Here is a 23,833-nt window from a genome sequence, read left to right on the forward strand (position 1 = left end):
AGCTGAATGTTCCTGCTCTTGTCAGATGGCGGCCCCCAGCCAGCTTGAGGCCTGGCAAGTACCAGTATGGATGTCTGCCTTGGAAGCCCAGGTCCCGTTGACTTCTATGGGTGAAAAGAGCTTGCTTTTGCCGCAGAATCGTCCAAAGCGGTCATCCCCGCAGCAGAGACGTTCGCTCCTGTCGAAGGACGAGTCCTCGCAGGATGGAGAGGAAAGGTCCGCAGGAATAAAGGAAGAGGCCTTCCTTTAAACCAAGGTCTCTTGGTGTGGGCCTCAGCCTACGAAGAGTTCCAAAAGCCCTCCGCATGAGGGACTGCCCCCACCTGTTTCGGATAGGGTGGGGGCTCGGCTTCTCCAGTTCAGGCAGGTCTGGTCGACTCATGTCTCAGATACCTGGGTGCAGGAGGTCGTGTCCAGAGCTATGCGATAGAGTTCCTGACGCAACCACGCGTCCACGCCTTTTTTCGGTCCAGAACCCCGGGGGACCCAGGGAAAGCGGCAGCTTTCCTCAAGGTGGTCCACACTCTCTATTTTGCAGGGGGTGGTGGTGCAATCTCTCCCCAAGCATCACTTCGCGGGGTTCTACACTAATCCTTTGGTAGTCCCCGAAAAGGATGGCTGTCTGTCCGATTGTGGATCTAAAGAAGTTGAACAAGTTGATGGCGGTTCGTCATTTCCGCATGGAATCTGTACGACCGGTCATCGCATTCTTGGAGGCAGGGGAGTTCCTTTCCTCGATAGATATCCAGGATGCATATTTACAAATCCTCATTCGTCAGCACAGGGAACCTGGTGCAGGCAGGAATCCGGTCTCCATATAAATGCATTGGAGCTGCAAGCAGTATTCCGGACCTTGCAGTTCTTTGCACATCGGCTGGAGGGAATGCCAGTGTGACCGCGGTGGCTTACATAAGCCATCAGGGCTGGACCTGCAGCAGAGGAGTCACTTGATCGGATGGCATTCCGCTTCAAACAGAAGCTTCCAGCCTAGCTGGCCAGGTCAAGGGACCCCAGAGCACTAGCAGCGGATGCGCTAATGGCTCCCCGGACGGGTTGTCATTACCCCTAGTTCTTCCCACAAACTCCTCTTATTTCCCGGCTGCTCAGGAGAATCAGGAAGGAGGGCTACCTGTGATTCTCTTAGTCCCAGATTGACAGCGAAGAACATGGTACGCTGAACTCATGGACCTGGTAGCAGTCGTGCCCTGGTGGTTACCCCTGCAAAAAGATCTTCTCTCTCAGGGTCCCCTTTACCACCAGAATGTGGCTACGCTGCGTTGGACGGCGTGGCGGTTGAGGCCACGGTACTGAGGGCACGGGTTTCTCAGACCCAGTTATTCAAACAATGATTAGGGCTAGAAAGCTGTCGTCATTGAGAGTATATCACCGGGTAATTCCAAAGAACAAACACTAGAATATGGTGTGCTGTGCTGTCAGCTTGCTCACTTCACTACCACTGACGAGGACTCTGTGCAGCCAATACGTGTCTGGTTAGAGATGGGTAAACCTGACAATTTTAAATATGACTAAATAGAGAGGATTACAAATTTTGCTCTGCAGGCAAGCGTGGATTACACTTTTTCCTGCATGAAATTTTTTGCTATATCACCGGGTGTGGAAAACGAGGCATTTCTCGTTGGCCCGCCTCCTGTCTTTTCTCCAGGACGGGTTGGACTTGGGCTTGAGCCTCAGCTCCCTTAGGGATAGGTTCCGGCCTTTTCGGTCTCCACTGCCACCCTGGGACCTAAAACTGGTTCTGGATGCCATACAGGCCCATCCGTTTGAACCATTAGCGGAGATACCGCGGCGGCTGATGTCCTGGGAGGTCGCCTTCCTGGTGGCGGTTACCTCCTTTCGCAGGGTGTCGGAGATTGCGGCGCTGTCTGCAAAACCACCCTTTACGGTTTTTCACCAGGATAGGGTGGTGCTGCGACCGGTGCGGTCTTTTCTCCCAAAGGTGGTGTCAACCTTCCACATTAATGAAGACATTGTACTACCATTGTGTCCAGAGGCTGTTCCCCCAGGGGACGGGCTCTACATACCTTAGACCTAGTTCGCGCCTGAAGACGTATTTGGACCAGATCGCGTCCTTCCGGCGCTCGGGTTCCCTGTTTGTGATACCGGATGGTCCAAGACGTAGTCTTGCAGCATCAAAGGTGACAATTGCTCGCTGGTTTCGTTCGGCAGTGGTGAAGGCCTACCCGGTTAGAGGTAAGACACTGCCATTCCAGGTGACGGCACACTCCGCCAGAGCAGTGGGGGCTTCATGGGCGGTAAATCACAGGGCCTCAGTGTCACAAGTGTGTAGGGCAGCTTCCTGGGTATCCATGCACGCCTTTTTCTAAGTTTTATCAGATGCATATGTTTGCATCAGCTGACGCTTCGCTGGGTCTGAAGGTTTTACAGACGACTGTAAACTGACCGCATGAATTTATGATTTATTTGTACCCACCCTCGGGGACGGCTGTGGGACGTCCCACGGTCTTTGCTGTGTACCCCAATGACACGAGCGAGAAAAGAGGATTTTTTACTCACCGTAAAATCTCTTTCTCGTCTCGTCATTGGGGGACACAGCACCCGCCCCTCTTTCTTTATATGACACAGTGGTGGTCCTGGTCGGACTCCGGATTCTGTAAGTCACACATGGTTATGTGTTTTTTTCATTACAGTTAAATTTTGTTGATATGTCATATTGCTAGCTATCTTTGTCTCTCTGTTCCCACGTGGCTACTTCAACTGCTGGCATGACAAACTAATTCGCCTGCTGTCGGCAGGAGGGATATAGCCAGAGGGCGGAGCTAACTTTTTGTGCTTAGTGTCGCCTCCTAGTGGCAGAAGCTATATCCCACGGTCTTTGCTGTGTCCCCCAATGACGAGATGAGAAAGAGATTTTATGGTGAGTAAAAAAATCCTCTTTTTTTGGAACTTTTATTACTTTTTTTAAAAAATAATTAGTAAAACTTTATTTTTTTTATTTTTACGTTTTTTTTTTTTGTTTTTTTTTAAATTCTTTATTTTTAAACTTTCCAGGGTAAACAAAACATTTCCACATAGTCCGAACACAGCACAACGATCACATTTTTGTAATTTCCATCAGATCTGGCAACTAGCGTGTGTGTGCTTAAACCGGTTAATTGCTTAATCAACGTAAAGATTAATCAGAACTGCAACTGTGTTATTTATCTGAACAACCTGTCTCAGTTATTTGAGAGTTGTCCGCTAGTTCCCTGGAAACCAGAGGTAGTTGGAGTGAGGGATGGGAAAAGGGGGGGGGGGGTAGGGGGGAAGCACCTGTGGGGTGGAAGTAGATAGATGGAAAGAAGGAGAGTGAAGGTGAGGAGAGAGAAAGGAGAAGAAAAAAAACAAAACATAGGAGCACAACAGGATTAAGGCCTAGTGAGCTCATCAGGCGCTTAGGTTCTTATATTCCTCCGAGTTCTGGTACTCAATCCAATGAAACCATGTCTTTGTGAACTTGTCCTGTGTGTGTTTGATGGAGGCTGTAAGGTCCTCCATCTCCATAATCTCACGGACCTTGCGAAACCACATTGAGATAGTGGGGGGTGATGATTGTCGCCACAGTTTTGGAACGCATGTTCGTGCTGCGTCAACCAGATGTCTCACCACTGAACGCTTATAGGAGTACTGAGGGATCTCGCTGAGGTGTAATAGAAAAAATGCAGGTGAATTTGGGAGTATGTACTCCGTGAATTTGGAGGACATACGCCATACCTCAGACCAGAAGCCTGCTAGTGCTGGACACTCCCAGAATATGTGCAATATAGTCCCTTGACAGGTGCCACATCTCCAGCAAAGAGGGGACACTGCGGGTATCATTTTGTGAAGTCGGGAGGGCACCCTGTACCACCGCGAGAGAATCTGGAAACCCGTTTCCTGTGTCTTGCTTGACATAGATGATTTATGTGTGAAGGTGTAGATTCTGCTTAGTTGCTCTTGTGTAAACGATATTGCCAGATCCCTCTCCCAAGCTAGCGCATATGATGGTGGTGGGGTCTCTGTATCTAGGGTTAGTATCTTATAAACCTGTGAGAGGGTGTGGCGTGAGGGACCCGACCCACAGCAGAGTTGCTCAAAAGGAGTTTTTGCTCTAGAGAATCCCAGGGCAGGGGGTAGAGATATGAGAAAGTGTCTGATTTGAAAAATTTGCCAGTGTGTCAGTGGCGTAGGTTCTGTAACATTTGCTAATGCGTCTGCTGACAACCATTGCCCCTCTGATATAAAGTGGATCGCTCTAGATCTCCCGTTCCGTATCCATTGGTAGAACCCCCCTCCCTCTATACTAGACGGGAAATCTGGATTCCCCAGTATGGGAAACAGTGGGGAGGGCCTGGGTGATATGCCCTGGTTAGTGAAGATTCGGGAGAGGACCCTAAGAGTAGGGCCTACTGTGGGGTGTGAACTGGCTTCTAGGGGGATATTCCCCTGTATCCAGGGTAAAACGGTCAGGGGTACCGGGGAGAACGTCTGTTCCAGTGATACCCACTGCTTGAGCTCTATGTGCCTGTGCCAGTCAACCACCCGTAGTAAATGAGAGGCTTGGTGATAGGCCATCATGTCTAGTAGGCCTAGTCCCCCTCTCTCTTTGGGTCTCATCAAGGCGTGACGGGCTATGCGGGGAGGTTTGTCTGCCCAAACAAATCTTGAGAGTAATGAGTTTAAGTGTCGGAAAAATGGTCTTGGGATGTGAATAGGCAATGCTTGGAGAATGTAGAGTATTCTGGGCAAGATATTCATCTTAACTATTGAGCATCTACCAAACCAAGAGAACAGGCCTTTATTCCATAATGTCAGATCCCTTTTGATGTTATTTAATAGACTTGGGTAGTTGGCTGCGTAGAGGTTGGAGGTATCTGTGGTTAGATAGACACCCAAATATTTGATATTGTCACTAGCCCAGTGAAAGGATAAAGAGTCTTTTAGTTCTGAGAATCAAGAGTTTGATAAAGATATGTTGAGTGCGGCGGATTTTTGGTAGTTAATCTTAAAGTTTGATAACGCGCCATATATGCGGAGTTCGTTTAGGAGATTTGGGAGGGAGAACAATAGGTCGTCTGCGTATGCGGCTACTTTGTGCGTGAAGCCCCCTAACTGAACTCCCCTAATGTTGGTATTGGCCCTAATATGAGCGAGGAGTGGCTCCAAGCACAGGACAAAAAGGAGAGGAGAAAGAGGGCAACCTTGTCGCATGCCGTTTGAGATTAGGAATGGCGTGGAGAATTGACCGTTTGCTTTGACCGCTGCTGAGAGGAAGGAGTATAGACTAGAGATCCAGCGCATCATGTTCTGGCCTAAACCTAAGTACCCTAGGGTTGCTTGCAGGAAATCCCAGTTGATTCTATCAAAGGCTTTGTCCGCTTCTGTGGACAGAAGGCATATGGGTGTGGATGTTTTTTTTGCCTGCTGAATGATGTTGATAGCCTTGATAGTGTTATCCCTTGCTTCTCTCAATGGCACAAAGCCCACCTGATCTCCATGTATAACATCACGGAGGAGTGGTGAAAGACGAGTGGCGAGGATTTTCAAAAAGATTTTTAAATCTACGTTTAGGAGGGATATGGGGTGGTACCGTATATACCGGCGTATAAGACGACTTTTGAACCCCGAAAAATCTGCTCTGAAGTCGGGGGTCGTCTTATACGCCGGTAATACCAAAAAAAAAGTGTAAAAAAAAAAAATCATTACTCACCTCTCCCGGCGTTCTGTCGCGCTCCGGCAGGATGTCGCTCGCTCCTCGTCCCCGGCGCAGCATTGCTTTCTGAATGCGGGGCTTGGAATCCCCGCCTCCAGAAAGCTAATACACACGCCGTCAGCCAGTTACAGCCATTCAATGACAGCATTGAATGGCTGTGATTGGCTGAAGGCGCACGTGGCTTCAGCCAATCACACTATTCAATGACATCATTGAATGGGTGTGATTGGCTGAAGCCACGTGCGCCTTCAGCCAATCACAGCCATTCAATGCTGTCATTGAATGGCTGTAACTGGCTGACGGCGTGTGTATTAGCTTTCTGGAGGCGGGGATTCCAAGCCCCACATTCAGAAAGCAATGCTGCGCCGGGGACGAGGAGCGAGCGACATCCTGCCGGAGCGCGACAGAACGCGGGGGGAGGTGAGTAATGATTTTTTTTTTTTACACTATATTACCGGCGTATAAGGTGACAGTTGGGGGGTCGTCTTATACGCCCCGTCGCCTTATACGCCGGTATATACGGTAACTCTGGCATTGGGAGGGATCTTTCCCCTCCTTTGGGATTACTGTGATGAAAGCTTTCAAGGTGTCCCTTGGTAAGCTGGCACCTGCAGGAAGGGAATTGAAGGCCCAGAGGAAATGAGGGGATAGGGCATCATAAAAGGTCTTATAGTATGCGAGGGTGAAACCATCTGGGCCGGGGGCTTTCCCTGTCTGTGATTCTTTTAATGCCTGGGCTAGTTCTTCTGGTGAGATGGGTGATTCCAGCGCCTGAACTACTTCCTGTGGGAGATGTGGCAGGCCTGAGTTTAGGATATAGGAATGAATTGTTTCTCTCCGTGCAATGTGTTCGTGCTCTGAAATGGGTGGGGATAGGTTGTATAGGGAGTGATAGTAGTCCCGGAACGCCTCTGCTATCTGTTGTGGCAGGTGGAGGTTGTCTCCTGATGGGGAGGAGATTTGTGGAATGTAGGAACGTGTCCTCTCCTTCCTCAGGGCACGGGCCAGGGTGCGGCTGGGTTTGTTGCCGAATTCATAAAAATGTCTCCTGCATTTAGTTAGACAACCCTTAGCACGTGACATGTACAGTGAACGTACTTTTTCTCTTAATTGTGTTAACTCCCGTCCCACTCCTGTGTCTAGGGTTTGCTTGTGAGCTGCTTCCAAGGTCTCGATACGGCTCATGAGGTTCCCGAGTTGGATCCCGCGTTCTTTTTTAATTCTGGAACCAATGCTAATGAGAACGCCACGGATAACACATTTGTCGGCTTCCCATAGTGTAAGCCGGGCAGTCTCTGGGGTCGCATTGTTCCTAAAGTATTCTTCTAAAGTGTCTTGTATCTCCTTTTTGATCAGTGGGTCTTGTATGAGGGATTCATTAAGGCGCCACTGCCATGTCCTACGGTGTAGTGAGGGGAGAGAGAGTGAGATAGAGATTAATGCGTGGTCCGAGAAAGAGATGTTGTCAATGTGCGCTGATGTGATGTGGGGGAGGCTAGCATGCTGAACCAGGAAATAGTCGATTCTGGAGTAGGAGTTGTGCGGGCGAGAGAGGAAGGTATAATCTTTGGTGGAGGGGTGGGTAATTCTCCAAGCATCCACTAACTGGTGTTCATAAAGTGTCTTGCGAAACCTGCGGTGTGTGCACCCTGGTAGGCTACTAACCCCTTTTGCGTTGTCTATGGCTGGGTTAAGGGAGATGTTGAAGTCGCCCCCAAGTATCAGGATGCCCTCCCGAAATTCCTCCAAATCCTCCAAGGCCCTCTCTAGGAAAGAGACCTGGGCGGAGTTGGGGAGGTAGAGTGAGGCCAAAGTGACTGTGGTGTCACCCATCCTACCCTTGACGAAGAGGTATCTACCCGCTCCATCCATCCGCGTGTCCGAGTGCTCCCAGGGGATGGAACCTGCGATGAGAATGGAGACTCCTTTAGTTTTGGAGACCGGGCAAGCGCTGTGGTAGACATCTGGGTAATGAGCATCCTTTAGCCTGGGAATAGAATCTGCTCTGAAATGGGTTTCTTGCGTGAAGGCAACGTGAGCTCTTTTATGCCAGAGAAGACGGAGCAAAGAGGACCTCTTCTCCGGAATGTTCAGACCCTGTACGTTGATGGAGACAATATTAAGGTTAGGTTTGACAGAAGGCATTGTTAGATTGAGCAAAGGCCGCACTTGGAGGACCGACCTGGTGGAGGAAAGAAGGCAGGTGTCTATTCTCTTAGGGAGAGGGAGGCCGAGACCAGTCAGTGGTGGGAAATTAAGATAAGCAGAGAGGAGCCCGAGAGAGAGTGAGAAAGAGAAGGAGAAGAAAGAAGGAAGAGAGAAGGGGAAAATGAAAATAAATAAATAAAAAATAAAATAAATAAAAATAAAAAAAGGGGGGGGGAGTGGCGAGCACTAAGTAGAAAAGGGAAAGATGTGTCACTGGGTGGAAATGGAGAGGTTGAAAAAAGCTGCTGGGGAGCAGTGGACTGCGGACCTTACTTGTTGGTCCGAACACCCACCTGGGCGAGCTGTTCAGTACAACAAGGCAGGCTAAAATTTCCTAAAAATTTTAAATCCTCAAGTAAGGAGCCTGTCCCCTCTCATCCAGGGGTGACAGCCCCAAACCGGAACCCTAGGTGGGTAACGTAGAACAGCAGTACACTGCCCGCGAGGGTGGAACCAGAACCATGAACAGGTCTATCAAGGAGCCCCGAAACCCACTACTGCAAGAAAGAGATTAAGGAGCGTTTTATATTCAGGGGAACCTAAACGAGGGGAAACAAGGGAAGAGCAGAACCGTCTGTCCTCTAGAGGAATTCTTCCCCCCTCTCTTTGGCAACAGTATGATCTAGAGTAGTGAGCCAAGACGAGGAAACGTCCTAATGTCCTGCATTAAGTCCCGACTTGGGGAGAGTTTCTGGCACTGCTTCTCTGGGCCCTGACTCCGGTGGCGGATTCTTCTTCTGTTGGTTGGTTGAAGTCTGGGGGTAAGGTCCAGTCTGAGACAGGGATGGCCGGGGTCTCCAGGAAGTGGAATGCACCTTCTAAATCGGCCGGCGACTTTACTGTATAGATGCGGCCGTGTCTCCGGATGATAATGTGGAAAGGGTGCCCCCATCTATATGAGGCATCTGTATTACGAATAGCTTCCAGCAGAGGTTTAATGGCCTTTCGCATATATAGAGTCAGCCTGGAGACATCTGGAAGGATGGTGATCTCTGAGCCTTTGAAGGGGAGCGCACCGTGCTCCCAAGCGCTGCGTAGGATATCTTCCTTTTGTCTGTAAAAGTGGACCCGACAGATGACGTCCCTTGGATAGTTAGAATTGCGCCTTCTAGGTCCCGCCAGACGGTGGACTCTATCCAGCTCTATCAATCTATCTTCTGGTCTGTTCAAGAGCTTATTGAAGACGGAGATCACGAAGTCATAGAGGGCGTCTGGAGGAATTTCTTCTGGTACACCCCTGAGCTTTAGGTTGTTGTGGCGTCCTCTGTTTTCTACATCGTCAAGGTGCAGAGTGAGATCTCTCATCTGGGTCCTGTGTTGGTATAGGGATTGGGCTAGTAGTTGTAAGTCCGTTGAGGTGGCGATTGACGTTTCTTCCAGAGTCACGACTCGAGCTGTTAGAGATTGGACTGATTGGTTTACGGCTTGAATCGCTGTGGCATGTTTTTCTTCAATACGCCGTATCTGGTGTTCCAGGTCTGTTTTAGTTGGTAGGGCACTAACCATCTTCCATAGCTCCTGCAAAGTATCGGTTAGTCCTGTGGGGATGGAAGCGGAGTTGCTGTCTGCACCCTGGTAATCTGGTTTTGAGAAAGGCGGTGTACTAGGTGACTGTGGGATGTTCTCCGTATTCCATGTGGGATTCTGGGGTAGGGTGCTGGCTTCCCTCTCATAGATAGGTGCATACGGCGGTGGTGCAGGTACTGAGGTGACTTGGGGTCTGCTCTCTTCTGTTATCTCCAGAAGGGGTGTCTCATGTCTGGAGGGGGGGCTCCCCTGTATGGGGAGAGATGTTGCTGGGGTCAGAGTTGCCACCATCTTTGGTGTTCTGTGGACCTCCTTGTGTGGTGCTGCGATATTGATGGGGCTCCGCTGTGATGATGTGCGCATGTGTTTCCCGGCCGCCGCGCTGGACGAGGAGCATGTTGAATGATTTTCCTTGCCCCGCGGCTGAGGAAGCAAGGTACTGTGTTTGGAGTAAGGGCTCTTCAGTTTTGAGGGAGAGGCTGTTGGGACCTGTAGTGCCACGTCTTCTGGTGCCCCCTGACCTGCCCTGTGTGGTGGAGGGGAAGTGTTGCTGCTGTGCCGAGGTGGTAGTACTGCATGCTGTATTTCCCTCTGAGGGGTGAGCATTTGGTCACTGGGAGCCATTATTGGAGGACAGGACTGCATGTCAGTGTCTCTGGCCTCTGGCTGACTCTGGTGCTGGGATCCCGCTCTGTGTGCCTCCCTCTGCCCTGCTTTATCTTCCCACCGTACCTCCGGTGTCCTGTTGTACTGTCCCGGCTGAACAGGAGTGTCATTCAACTCCCGGGCGGGGGGGGGGGGGGCCGCCGAGCTCTGCAGAGGATCGTCAGCCGGCTTCTGCAGGGAACTCTCTTCAGCGGGGAGTCCCGGTCTCTTCTCCTGGCGGCAAGCGGCGCCCTGTTCTCCTGGGTGCGAGCGCTGGGCAGCGGACTGCAGCGCACGCTCTGCTGAGTCAGCTGTAATAAACAGCTGACACCTGAGATGTATGGAGGGATGCAATGGCAGGACATAAAAACACTATAAAGCCGTCACTAAGGGGTTACGCATGTATTATAATTGTAGCAATTTAATCTAAAATTCTAAAATGACATACATAGCATGAAACAAGTCTTCTCTTAATGTAGTGCACATAATCTCCAGCAGGTGGGGACATTTAACTTCAGAAAAAAATAATGCTTTGTCACATCACAGATATTGTGTGCCTAAAACCTTGTATATCACAGATTTATAATTAATTTGTTGACATTCGTGCTGCCTACACTTTATGAATATATTAATAACAATGATGGCATTTGATTTGCTTACTTTTTTGGGAGTTTCACTTTTTTCAAATTTTCTTCAGCTGTTTGATTTGAATGAACAATGAGACATCCGAGAGCCAACAAAGTCCTACGAAAACAAGATAATCAACAATTAGCAAAGTCCATCAAATAATAAGAATCAACACTAATCACAATTTATCATGTAAAACAAGTCATTGATTTATTAAAAGGGGCACAACACACTGGCAAGAACAGTATGATTTTTGTTGTAGATACCTCTGTGTTGTTAATAATCTGCAGTTTACTTGTCTGTATAAGTAGCGGAAAACTTGAAAAAGCAATTCTCATGTAAAGTATAACAGCTCTCTGCTCCTGATTATTAAAGGGGTTGTCCTGCGGCAGCAAGTGGGGTTAAGCACTTCTGTATGGCCATATTAATGCACTTTGTAATATACATCGTGCATTAAATATGAGCCATACAGAAGTTATACACTTACCCCCTCCGATGCTGGCGTCCCCGTCTCCATGGCGCCGACTAAAGCTGCCTTCTCCCTCGATTAGACGCGCTTGCGCTGTCTGGTCTTCTGTTCTCTTGAATGGGGCCGCTCCAGCATGCTCGCGCCGGAGAGCTGGTCTGCGCATGCGCAGAAGACCTGTGTAGCGCGAGCACGCCGGAGCGGCCCCATTCAACAGAGCAGAAGACCGGACAGCGCAAGCGAGTCTAATCGAGGGAGAAGGCAGCTTTAGTCGGCGCCATGGAGACGGGGACGCTAGCACCAGAGGGGGTAAGTGTATAACTTCTGTATGGCTCATATTTAATGCACGATGTATATTACAAAGTGCATTAATATGGCCATACAGAAGTGCTTAACCCCACTTGCTGCCGTGGGACAACTCCTTTAACTACTAATAATAATTAGGAAATTATAGCACCAGTGCTTCTGGTGGCGCAATCTCCACACAACTCTGCTACAAGCATGTCACACTCACACAGCTCTGGTACATACATGTCTCACACACACAACTCTGGTGCATGCATGTCACACACACACAGCTCTGCTACATGCACGTCTCACACACACAGCTCTGCTACATGCACATCGCACACACACACAGCTCTGCTACATGCAAATCACATACAGCTCTTAAATACATTTTTCATCCCATACAACAGGGATCGCAACAGGCACAACAGAGTCCTGCACACACTAATCACCCCATGGTCATGAGACCACAGACTCCTCCCACACAGATGACTGATCACATGACAGTCACATCATTATAGGTCTTGTAAGCACATGGCTGCTGTTGGGCTCTGCAGGTTTTTAATAAAGTGAAGGACCTGTGATGACATCACCATCATGTGATCAGGGACGGAGCTCAGAGCCCCAGTAACTGATCCCATGACAGTAACTCACACAGTCATTCATTTACAGACAGTTGGTTGTTAGTATTTCATAGCAACTGAGGCTGCAGGGGTTTGTAGGGGATGTAGTCTGCCATAATTTGCACAGAGATGAAGGACCTGTGATGACGTTAGCATCATGTCATCAGGGGCGGAGCATGTAATCCACTCACTCACAGTCACAAGTTCAGGTGACTGATCACATGATGGTGACATCATCAGAGGTCCTGTAAGCACACGGCTGCTATCAGGCTCTGCATGTTTTATGTTTTAGGACCTTTGATGATGTCACCGTCATGTAATCAGGGGCGGAGCATGTAACTCGCGCACTCATGTGGTGGTCGTTCGTATTTTGATGGCTAGGGTAGTTTGTTCTTTGTCAATGGACTACAGATTTAGGAATGCTGTTACATTGGCCATTGCTAGAACATTTTTTCATACTAATTTATATAAGCAAAGAAGCAATAAAAGGGAAAAAGTAACTAGCATTAAGCCGGTTTCACATCTACGGCGGAACCTCCAACAGGGGGTTCTCGCACAGATTTGGCTGAAAATACTGGAAGAAAAAGCACTGCATGTAGTGCTTTTTCTTCTGTCCAAAACCTGGGCGGAAAGCAAATGGACTCCCTTTGAGTCAATGGGGTCCACCCAGCATGATTCGGTTCTGTCCAGAGTAGAAAATGTTCGGCCGCGGGGATTACCCTTTCCTACTCCCCGAACATAGCAGAAAAATGAATCTCCAACGCAGATATGAAACCACCCTTAGGAAATAAAATGTAAATAAAAGTGCAAATATCACCACTAATTTAGGAATAAAAGCTAGGTTCACACCTTATTTTGACATTTAGGACATCCAACATTGTATACATGACAACAAGCCTGTGCCCTATAAGCTATGTAGGTAAAACCACTTAAGACTTCAGTAGATGGATCCTTGCAAATATTGGGAACATCTTGATAGAGGAGCCGACTCCTGTAGCCCTACATATGAAATCACATCATGCAAATAATCCCCTATTCTGTAGATTAAGGCCTCCTGCACACAGGAGGATTTGCATTGCGGAATCCGAAGCGGACGACCCCATCCGGATTCTGCAGCAAATACCACCCATAGCATGCTATGGAAAAGTGATTCTTCCTGCACATGAGCGGAAACCAACTGCGGTTTCCGCTTGCGGATAAAAAATCTCAGCATGCTCTATTCTTGCGCAGATTCCGCAGAGACGGCTTCCATTGAAACAGTGGAAACCATCCGATCCATGGCCCTCCTGCAAAAGCATGAGATTAAAAAAAAATCTGTACTGTGTGTCCAACGGTGAGCCGCGCAGACACAGATTGAAACTCACAACTCACCCGTGTAAATGAGGCCTAAAGGGTAATGAAAAAATATGTACCAGTGAGAGATGTGGTGAAGGTAATAATAGACTTACGCGCAAAGAAACTATGTGGATCGATAGACTTGACAGTTGCTCTCCTAAAGGGCCGAATGAACAGCTTTCTTTTGCCCCCGTTCTGTGATGTTTTTGTCATCACTTTTTTTTTGCAGTTAGATTTAGCTATGTATACTGTTATTGAGGCTAAATTAACGAAGCTCCTCATGTGACCTGAAAGGATGGGGGTTCATTTCATTCTCCATTTCCTTCTGAGCATTGTTTTCTCTTCTATCTAGGTGATTTATTATGTTGTTTGGTAGTGTTTACTGAACTTATATCCTCCTCTGCACCCAAATGTGTCTTTTGTATTTACGGTATTTTTCATTCTATTAGATGCACCCCCGTTTTAAAGCGGGAAAATAGGGGAAAAAAAATTTGAACTCACCCAGGGACAGCGCAGGGATAGTGCCGGGTGACGGAGCAGAAGAAGCAGCAGAGGTCTTAAAAACCATCACTCCATGTCACAGCGTCGCGTGTGTGCAGCAGGAGGAAGGAAGGAAGCTATTTGGTGGAGGCAGGGAGCAGCAGTAGTACCCGCCGGCGCTCACCACCAATCAGAGGTATGTATGGGCGGCAGTGGGGAGGAGAGAAATCTTCTGACTGATCGCACATTTGTTCGTGCGATTGTGCGTCTAACGCGCAATCGCGCTAACTAAATCGCATTTGCGCACTAAATTCGCGATCGCGCTAAAAATGGCGATTGGAACACATTTTTGGCACATTCGCTCTATAAGACGCAGCAACATTACCCCCCCCCCCCGCTTTGGAGGGGGAAAAAAGTGTGTCTTATAAAGCGAAAAATACGGTACATCTGGCTTCTGACCTTTTACTACCTCCAGTCTCTGATTACCCCAGTTATGGAGGGATTACGTTTTCCCTTTTTGACATATTATATAATCACAGCAAAATATTTAATGATTTTGAAGTTGGTTGCGTTGATGCAAGGGGATGCATGTTTTTTACGACACGCATATAAATAGATGGGCTTATCGTAGTCCATTTTTGTATTTTGCCACTGTGATACAATCTATGCTTTATCTTTACAACACGCATCATTATTAGATGGGTGTTATCGTGGTCGATCCTTGAGTCTTATTGCGGTGATATGAGCGCATACGCGATTGCTTTGGTTTGTGTTATTAGTGCATCTTTTCATCGCGTTACAGTGTCTAGCAGAGAGCGATGTATATATAAATTCTTGAGGTTTTCCCTGCTTAGACCTGATTTGTGGCTTCTCCCGGAATGGTAAGAGTCTTTGTTATTGGTCAAAGATGCCAAGCCCCTTTTGTGGGCGGTGTTTTTGGTAGGCTTTATAAGGGAGGAGTCTAGCATCCTCAGTGCATGCGCTTCTTTATCTTTTATTTTTTTTAAATTATCATTTAGATTTGATTGCTCTTGATGAATTTCTTTTCCTAGAGGAAACGCGTTGAGTTTAGAAGAGTTTCATTTAGGAGAAGTTATTTATGAGCTTTATTTAGTTCTAGCAGTTATCTATGAGCTAAGTTTATAGCCGAGTCTGCTATCACTCTCCAGCTGCTTTCTTCTACTCGTTACTCTATCCACTTTAACTTATGGGTTGAACATAGACAATCACTTAATAGTTGGATTCCAATATCATGTTAGTTGGCGTGGAGATCACTCAAGAGAGGTTATTCTGCTAATAGGCATATTTTCTCAGGGACATCATTATCCCTATTATTTGGCATTTTTCCATATAGTGGTTTATTGGATACATTTGGGTGGTTGGAGCAAACTATCATCACCCGCTTTATATGCTCCATTACCTTTTTTGATTTACTACTGCCTCTTGTTTTTGAATTTTACTAATTTGACCTAGTGTCTGATCATTCTTTAGTACCTCTAGAATCAACTCTCCTACACCCTGTATACATTTGTTTGTAATATTTTTTTCTTTTTGTTTTGCTTTATTGTTTTTTTTTCTGTAGTTTATATAGGCAGGTGCTTCCTTTTTAGACTGTACCTTAATAAAAGTTATATTTCAGAAGGATCTTCAGTGAAATGTATACAATTAGACTGATTCTTCACTGCCACTCTGTGAATTCACACCTTATTTTGTGGACATACTGAGAAATTCTGTCAAAATATTCTTTTATTATGCCCACTGCTAACCAAACACGTGCGAAAAGAGTATACTTTTACACAATGAACTGAACATTGCCCCTCACTATGCAATTAGAGTTGGTATGGCTCATTTTTCCTCAAACAATTAGAGAAAAACCTCCACAGTATTAAGAAAACTTTTAAACTTACTTTAAAGTCTCCGTGGACATCTGCAGGTTATAATTCTTTTCAGTTTCTGGAAGCTTGGAAAATTCTACCAAACAAGGATGCTGACGCTTATTATCATCTCGCACCTAAATAAAAAGAACAATGACGTTACGGAGCTTCTTGTAAATATGCAGCTTCTTTCATTTGAGGCCATGTAAGGTTATAGACACACGGCTTCATGCTGCTTCTTTTAATAAAGCAAACAGAGAAGCAACGTGGATGGTAATGAATGCCTTCTGTTTTTAACAGGTTTCCAAATATGAAGGAAAAATTTAAACCTGCTCAAAATGCAAAAATAATAGAATTTTCAATATTTCTCAGAATTCTTGTCCATTCCTCACTATTTGGGTCGTCCTGCATCCCTGTTTACAATCCTAGTTCATGATTTGTGGTCCTATCTAATCACATTCTGCTGTAGCGAGATCACTATATTTGACATGTCACTACAATAACATGTAATTTGCTGGCCTGCTCAAGTGATACATCATCTCACAGAATATTGAAACCTGTATTGTTTTGAGAATTTTGGCCACTTTTTATAACCTAAAAAGCCTCCTTAATAGAAATCAAAAAACATTTTTGTAAACTGACCTATAAATGCAACACAGTAGAAAACCACATGTAAAACTGTAAGTGAGCCTAATACTTTATTCCATATTATGACTTATAAATCCCAAGTTGATTGGGCCGCACTCAGGATTTTGGAGGAAGTGCAAACTGAAGGGAAGTTCCCACATACAATATTAAGAAAAGTCACAACTCATTTCAATATAATTTTTCAGTGCAAAAAAAAGTTTTATTTTTGCATATATTAACTTTATTTGCAGTTCTTGGTAGAAACACAGTGTAATGTGATGTTTCTGTCCTCCCAGACCTTACTTGCATAACTGTTGCAAAGCTTGTTTGAATCTGAAACTGGCAAAGATTTGGCGCCTTCACAGCTGATCCCGAGGCACTGCAAGTGCCAATTCCTTATTCAAACAAGCTCTGCAATAGTTGTGAGAGTAAGGTCCAGAAGGACTGACACACTATCTTATACTGTGTTGCTATCAATGACTGTAAATACAGTTATTGTATCACTGCAAATAGAAAAATTATATTTTTTTGCATCTAAAAATGATATTTTAGTGTGCGGTGACCTTTCTAAATACTATTCTGAGCTATAGATATAATAGTACTGAATGAGGTGTTTCTCAACAGTAGACTTTTATATAAGTCGATTAGAAAGTAGTGGATCACGAAGAAAGGATACCAGAGCTTAGCGATTAGAAACAAACCAAAAAATTGTATGCCAAAAGGAAATGCCAATGCAGTAAAGGTTGCACTTACTTTGCAGCGGGGGTAGTGACATTTACTCAAAACACCCCTTAAATCCAGGAATACTTAAGTATCTAACTCAACTTAGGTAATGCACAAGGTGGACTCATGAAGAGTCCAGGACTTGATTGAGCATAATGAGGATCTGCAACACATTTCAGTGGACTATCACATGGTTTGCCTCCTTTCATAAGCTGTAGCATAGTAGAAAAATGGGGAATGGCACGCTGTCCCACTACACTGGAAATATGTGCATGACAGGACATACCCTACACATACCCTACCCAATGCTTTGGGCATGCATTATCACTTTTATATATACTGGTGAGAAAATTTGAATATTTTCTTTCCTTTAGGTTTGGTTCAGATTCCTGTATGCTGTATATGTTTTTCTATGCCAATATATGATTGTAGGACTAAGACATTTTGGGACTGACCAGAGCACTCTCCAGGGTGGGTATCCATGCTAGATGGGGCGACGTATCTGAAATTGATATTAATTGTTCAAAATCTCCCTCGGATTGTTGGTGTGACAGTTTGCCTGTTGGGCATTAGTATCGCACCAGGTGAGTCCTATTCTCTATTACACTTACTCATATCTACATTTGTGTGAAAGTACTATACTTCTATTAAGAATTGGAAAGTAGTGAGACGTTAAGCAAAGTTCCCAAGAAGTGATGTAGTGTAAATTCTCTTCTCAGGAAGAAAAATGTACATGGATACAGTATACTGTAAGTCAGTGTTGCACGCCAGAAAGTCTTGACGATGACTTGGGTATTAGTTGACCAGAGATTATCTATCTGTTGGTTAATCTGTTTCTGCCTTTTTAGACCTCATTAGCACAAACAAGGTTCTGGTTAGCTATGTGAGATGCTATCAATACTGTCATCACTCGAATAGTGACACCTTTCATGTGCCATTCTAAAAATAGGAAAGCAGATGAGTCCACAGATTATTCTCCCTAGCTAATACTAAGACCTGTCTAAGATAAGACATTGACATACAAAGAGTAATGGCAAGTTACAAGCAGTTTTTTGTCCTATGGAGAAGACTTGTTTGCATATATAGTCCAGTACTATCCAACGTAAACTTGAATTTCTTTTTCTTTTCCAAAAAGTTATAGATTTTGGGACTGATATGTGGACTGCAAATCTCTATAATAATCACTATAATAACAAAAGCTAAAGAAACTTTAATCCTACTACAACCATGGACCATACATGTACAGCACGGGCTCCTGGGCTTTAAACCTGCATCATTGTAAATGTACAGCACAGGTTTAAATCTCCTGCAATCTAGCATGAGCACATTGAATGCTTGGCTGCACCCCGGGGAGAACACAGAAGTGGTTTATAATCACTTCTCTCTTTTGTTATTCCAGCCTACATAGCGCTCAATGAGCTCTATATAGTGAACACGTGAAGCAGCAGTGCCGTTCCCTCCATTAGACTCGGCAATCACATGATCGCCAGCACCCTCAGCATGGCAGAGCTGTTGGGTCTTTGTAGCCTCAGCTTAGTGTTGCTAGTCACTAATTTCAACACAGAGTGATATTTTTTTTCCTGTAACTGTGGTTCCTATGGATATTGCATTTACAGTAGAAAACTAAAAAATAAAAAATCTTTTTTTTAACTTTTTATAAACATTACCCGTAAAGTAACAAAAAAGATATAAGAAAATTGAGTAAAAAAGGTATTAAAAATAGTCCTATATGTCACAAAAGAAAATGTTATCAAAGAAAAACAATAGGGCCATTAAACCACAATAGGTATTTGGCTGGGTTCACATGGGGTTAGATTCCCGACGGAAATCCCGCGGTTTTGCTGCAGCGAAAAACCGCGAGATTTCCGCCGGGAAAACTGCTGCTTCAAAACCCGCGGCGGTTTTGAAGCAGCCCGGCCACTTGCTCTTTCGCTGTGGCCGGTGCTCCCATAGAGGAGAGTGCGGGCGCAGCGGAAAAAAAATGAACATGCTGCGGTCGGCAAATCCGCGCCGCAGCGGCGGCTTCTGCCGGCTTGGCCGCAGCGGATTTGCCGTCCCGTGTGGACGACATTTCTGAGAAATCTCGTCCACATGGCTGGGAAATCCTGGGATTAGCGTCCGCATGCGGATTTGCCGCGGCGAAATTCCGCATGGAATTTCTGCGGCAAATCCGCCCTGTGTGAACCCAGCCTTAAACTGCTAAAAGGTCTCTGGTCATTTAGAAGCGAAACACTCTGGTTGTTAAGAGGTTAAAATTAGAGATTAGCGAACGTACTCGTCCGAGCTTGATGCTCGGGCGAATATTAGCGTGTTCGGGATGCTCGTTACTCGTAACGAGCACCACGTGATGTTCGGGTTACTTTCACTTTCATTTCTGAGACGTTAGCGCGCTTTTTGGCCAATTGAAAGACAGGGAAGGCACTACAACTTCCCCCTGTGATGTTCCAGCCCTATACCACCCCCCTGCTGTGAGTGGCTGGGGAGATCAGATGTCACCCGAGTATAAAAGTCGGCCCCTCCCGCGGCTCGCCTCAGATGCGTTGTGAGTCACTTGTGACAGAGATCAGGGACAGTGCTATAGTGTTGGAGCTGCTGTAGGGAGAGCGTTAGGAGTTAGTGTAGGCTTCAAGAACCCCAACGGTCCTTCTTAGGGCCACATCTAACAGTGTGCAGTAGTGTGGAGGCTGCTGTTAGCAGTGTTGCACTTTTTTTTTTTTTCCAAATCGGCCGTGCAGAGCATTGCGCCCTGCAGTAATACTACAGGGACAGAAGTGGTAGTTAGGCAGGGAGAGTGTTAGGAGTTAGTGTAGGCTTCAAGAACCCCAACGGTCCTTCTTAGGGCCACATCTAACTGTGTGCAGTACTGTGGAGGCTGCTGTTAGCAGTGTTGCACTTTTTTTTTTTTTCCAAATCGGCCGTGCAGAGCATTGCGCCCTGCAGTAACACTCCAGGGACAGAATTGTGTAGGCAGGGCCAGAAGACATATTTTATTGCTTGAATATAGTCAGTGGGCCTTTCCTTTAAAAAAAAGGGCAAAAATTCTATTTGGCCTGCAGGCTTGCGCCAATTTATTTCCTGGCTGGGAAATCACCGCTCTGCTGCAGTTAATAACAGTGCAACACTGCAGTTCTGTGACACACAGCAGGGCCACACAACACATTTATTAATTGATTGAATATAGTCAGTGGGCCTTTCCATTAAAAAAAAGGGCAAAAATTGTATTTGGCCTGCCTCTGACAGTCCTCAGTGTTCTGGGTACGTGTGTGCTGGGTGGAGAATGTAAAACAAATCATACGCAGCCAGCTAAGTTTAACAGCAGGCTTGCGCCAATTTATTTCCTGGCAGGGAAATCACTGCTCTGCTGCAGTTAATAACACTGCAGTTCTGTGACACACAGCAGGGCCACAACACATTTATTATTGATTGAATATAGTCAGTGGGCCTTTCCTTTTAAAAAAAAGGGCAAAAATTCTATTTGGCCTGCCTCTGACAGTCCTCAGCGTTCTGGGTACGTGTGTGCTGGGTGGAGAACTTAAACAAAAATCATACGCAGCCAGCTAAGTTTAACAGCAGGCTTGCGTCAATTTATTTCCGGCTGGGAAATCACCGCTCTGCTGCAGTTAATAGCACTGCAGTTCTGTGACACACAGCAGGGCCACAACACATTTATTATTGATTGAATATAGTCAGTGGGCCTTTCCTTTAAAAAAAAAAAGGGCAAAAATTCTATTTGGCCTGCAGGCTTGCGCCAATTTATTTCCTGGCTGGGAAATCAAATCACTGGTAATACAGCATGCTGAGGGGTAGGGGTAGGCCTAGAGGACGTGGACGCGGCCGAGGACGCGTAGGCCCAGTTGAGGGTGTGGGCACAGGCCGAGCTCCTGATCCAGGTGTATCGCAGCCGACTGCTGCGCGATTAGGAGAGAGGCGTGTTTCTGGCGTCCCCACATTCATCGCACAATTAATGGGTCCACGCGGGAGACCTTTATTAGAAAATGAGCAGTGTGAGCAGGTCCTGTCATGGATGGCAGAAAGTGCTTCGAGCAAGCTATCATCCACCCACAGTTCTGCGCCGTCCAGTGCTGCAAATCCGAATCCTCTGGCTGCTGCTCCTCCTTCCTCCCAGCCTCCTCACTCCACTACAATGACACATGCTCAGGAGCGGGAAGACTCCCAGGAACTGTTCTCGGGCCCCTGCTCAGATTGGGCAGCAGTGGTTCCTCTCCCACCAGAGGAGTTTATCGTCACTGATGCCCAACCATTGGAAAGTTCCCGGGGTCCGGGGGATGAGGCTGGGGACTTCCGGCAACTGTCTCAAGACCTTTCAGTGGGTGAGGAGGACGATGACGATGAGACACAGTTGTCTTGCAGTGAGGTAGTAGTAAGGGCAGTAAGTCCGAGGGAGGAGCGCACAGAGGATTCGGAGGAAGAGCAGCAGGACGATGAGGTGACTGACCCCACCTGGTTTGCAACGCCTACTCAGGACAGGTCTTCAGAGGGGGAGGCAAGGGCAGCAGCAGGGCAGGTTGCAAGAGGCAGTGCGGTGTCCAGGGGTAGAGGCAGGGCCAGACCGAATAATCCACCAACTGTTTCCCAAAGCGCACCCTCGCGCCATGACACCCTGCAGAGGCCGAGGTGCTCTAAGGTCTGGCAGTTTTTCACAGAGACGCCAGACGACCGACGAACAGTGGTGTGCAACCTTTGTCGCGCCAAGATCAGCCGGGGAGCCACCACCAACAGCCTCACCACCACCAGCATGTGCAGACATATGATGGCCAAGCACCCCACAAGGTGGGACGAAGGCCGTTCACCGCCTCCGGTTTGCACCGCTGCCTCTCCCCCTGTGCCCCAACCTGCCACTGAGATCCAACCCCCCTCTGAGGACACAGGCACTACCGTCTCCTGGCCTGCACCCACACCCTCACCTCCGCTGTCCTCGGCCCCATCCAGCAATGTCTCGCACCGCACCGTCCAGCCGTCGCTAGCGCAAGTGTTTGAGCGCAAGCGCAAGTACGCCGCCACGCACCCGCACGCTCAAGCGTTAACCGTCCACATAGCCAAATTTATCAGCCTTGAGATGCTGCCGTATAGGGTTGTGGAAACGGAGTCCTTCAAAAGTATGATGGCGGCGGCGGCCCCGCGCTACTCAGTTCCCAGTCGCCACTACTTTTCCCGATGTGCCATCCCAGCCCTGCACGACCATGTCTCCCGCAACATTGTACGCGCCCTCACCAACGCGGTTACTGCCAAGGTCCACTTAACAACGGACACGTGGACAAGCACAGGCGGGCAGGGCCACTATATCTCCCTGACGGCACATTGGGTGAATTTAGTGGAGGCTGGGACAGAGTCAGAGCCTGGGACCGCTCACGTCCTACCCACCCCCAGAATTGCGGGCCCCAGCTCGGTGGTGGTATCTTTGGCGGTGTATGCTTCCTCCACTAAACCACACTCCTCCTCCTCTGCAACCTCTGTCTCGCAATCTAGATGTGTCAGCAGCAGCAGGACGTCGCCAGCAGTCGGTGTCGCGCGGCGTGGCAGCACAGCGGTGGGCAAGCGTCAGCAGGCCGTGCTGAAACTACTCAGCTTAGGAGATAAGAGGCACACGGCACACGAACTGCTGCGGGGTCTAACAGAGCAGACCGACCGTTGGCTTGCGCCGCTTAGCCTCCAACTGGGCATGGTTGTGTGTGACAACGGGCGTAACCTCGTGGCGGCTCTGCAGCTCGGCAGCCTCACGCACGTGCCATGCCTGGCCCACGTCTTTAATTTGGTGGTTCAGCGCTTTCTGAAAAGCTACCCACGCTTGTCAGACCTGCTCGGAAAGGTGCGCCGGCTCTGCGCACATTTCCGCAAGTCCCACACGGACGCTGCCACCCTACGCACCCTGCAACATCGGTTTAATCTGCCAGTGCACCGACTGCTGTGTGACGTGCCCACACGGTGGAACTCTATGCTCCACATGTTGGCCAGGCTCTATGAGCAGCGTAGAGCTATAGTGGAATACCAACTCCAACATGGGCGGCGCAGTGGGAGTCAGCCTCCTCAATTCTTTTCAGAAGAGTGGGCCTGGTTGGCAGACATCTGCCAGGTCCTTGGAAAGTTTGAGGAGTCTACCCAGGTGGTGAGCGGGGATGCTGCAATCATTAGCGTCACCATTCCTCTGCTATGCCTCTTGAGAAGTTCCCTGCAAAGCATAAAGGCAGATGCTTTGCGCTCGGAAATGGAGGCGGGGGAAGACAGTATGTCGCTGGATAGTCAGAGCACCCTCCTGTCTATATCTCAGCGCGTTGAGGAGGAGGAGGAGCATGAGGAGGATGAGGAGGAGGGGGAAGAGACAGCTTGGCCCACTGCTGACGGTACCCATGCTGCTTGCCTGTCATCCTTTCAGCGTGTATGGCCTGAGGAGGAGGAGGAGGAGGATCCTGAAAGTGATCTTCCTAGTGAAGACAGCCATGTGTTGCGTACAGGTACCCTGGCACACATGGCTGACTTCATGTTAGGATGCCTTTCTCGTGACCCTCGCGTTGCACGTATTCTGGCCACTACGGATTACTGGGTGTACACACTGCTCGACCCACGGTATAAGGAGAAGCTTTCCACTCTCATTCCCGAAGAGGAAAGGGGTTCGAGAGTGTTGCTATACCACAGGACCCTGGCGGACAAGCTGATGGTAAAATTCCCATCCGACAGCGCTAGT

At 47.5% G+C, this 23,833-nt stretch overlaps 1 protein-coding gene across 1 annotated transcript in view; it reads right to left on the reverse strand.

Annotated features, from left to right (window-relative positions):
- The window catches only part of RYR3 (ryanodine receptor 3), a 680,585-nt gene that overhangs the window by 492,768 nt on the left and 163,984 nt on the right, over positions 1-23,833 (reverse strand). The window contains exons 22-23 of the mRNA XM_066572425.1: positions 15,817-15,920; positions 10,751-10,834 (exon numbers count right to left, since the gene is read on the reverse strand). Of these exons, the coding sequence (XP_066428522.1) occupies positions 10,751-10,834; positions 15,817-15,920 (188 nt within the window). The remainder of the gene's footprint in view (positions 1-10,750; positions 10,835-15,816; positions 15,921-23,833) is intronic.

The sequence above is a fragment of the Eleutherodactylus coqui genome, chromosome 6 (assembly GCF_035609145.1).
Source record: "Eleutherodactylus coqui strain aEleCoq1 chromosome 6, aEleCoq1.hap1, whole genome shotgun sequence".
Taxonomy (NCBI): domain Eukaryota; kingdom Metazoa; phylum Chordata; class Amphibia; order Anura; family Eleutherodactylidae; genus Eleutherodactylus; species Eleutherodactylus coqui.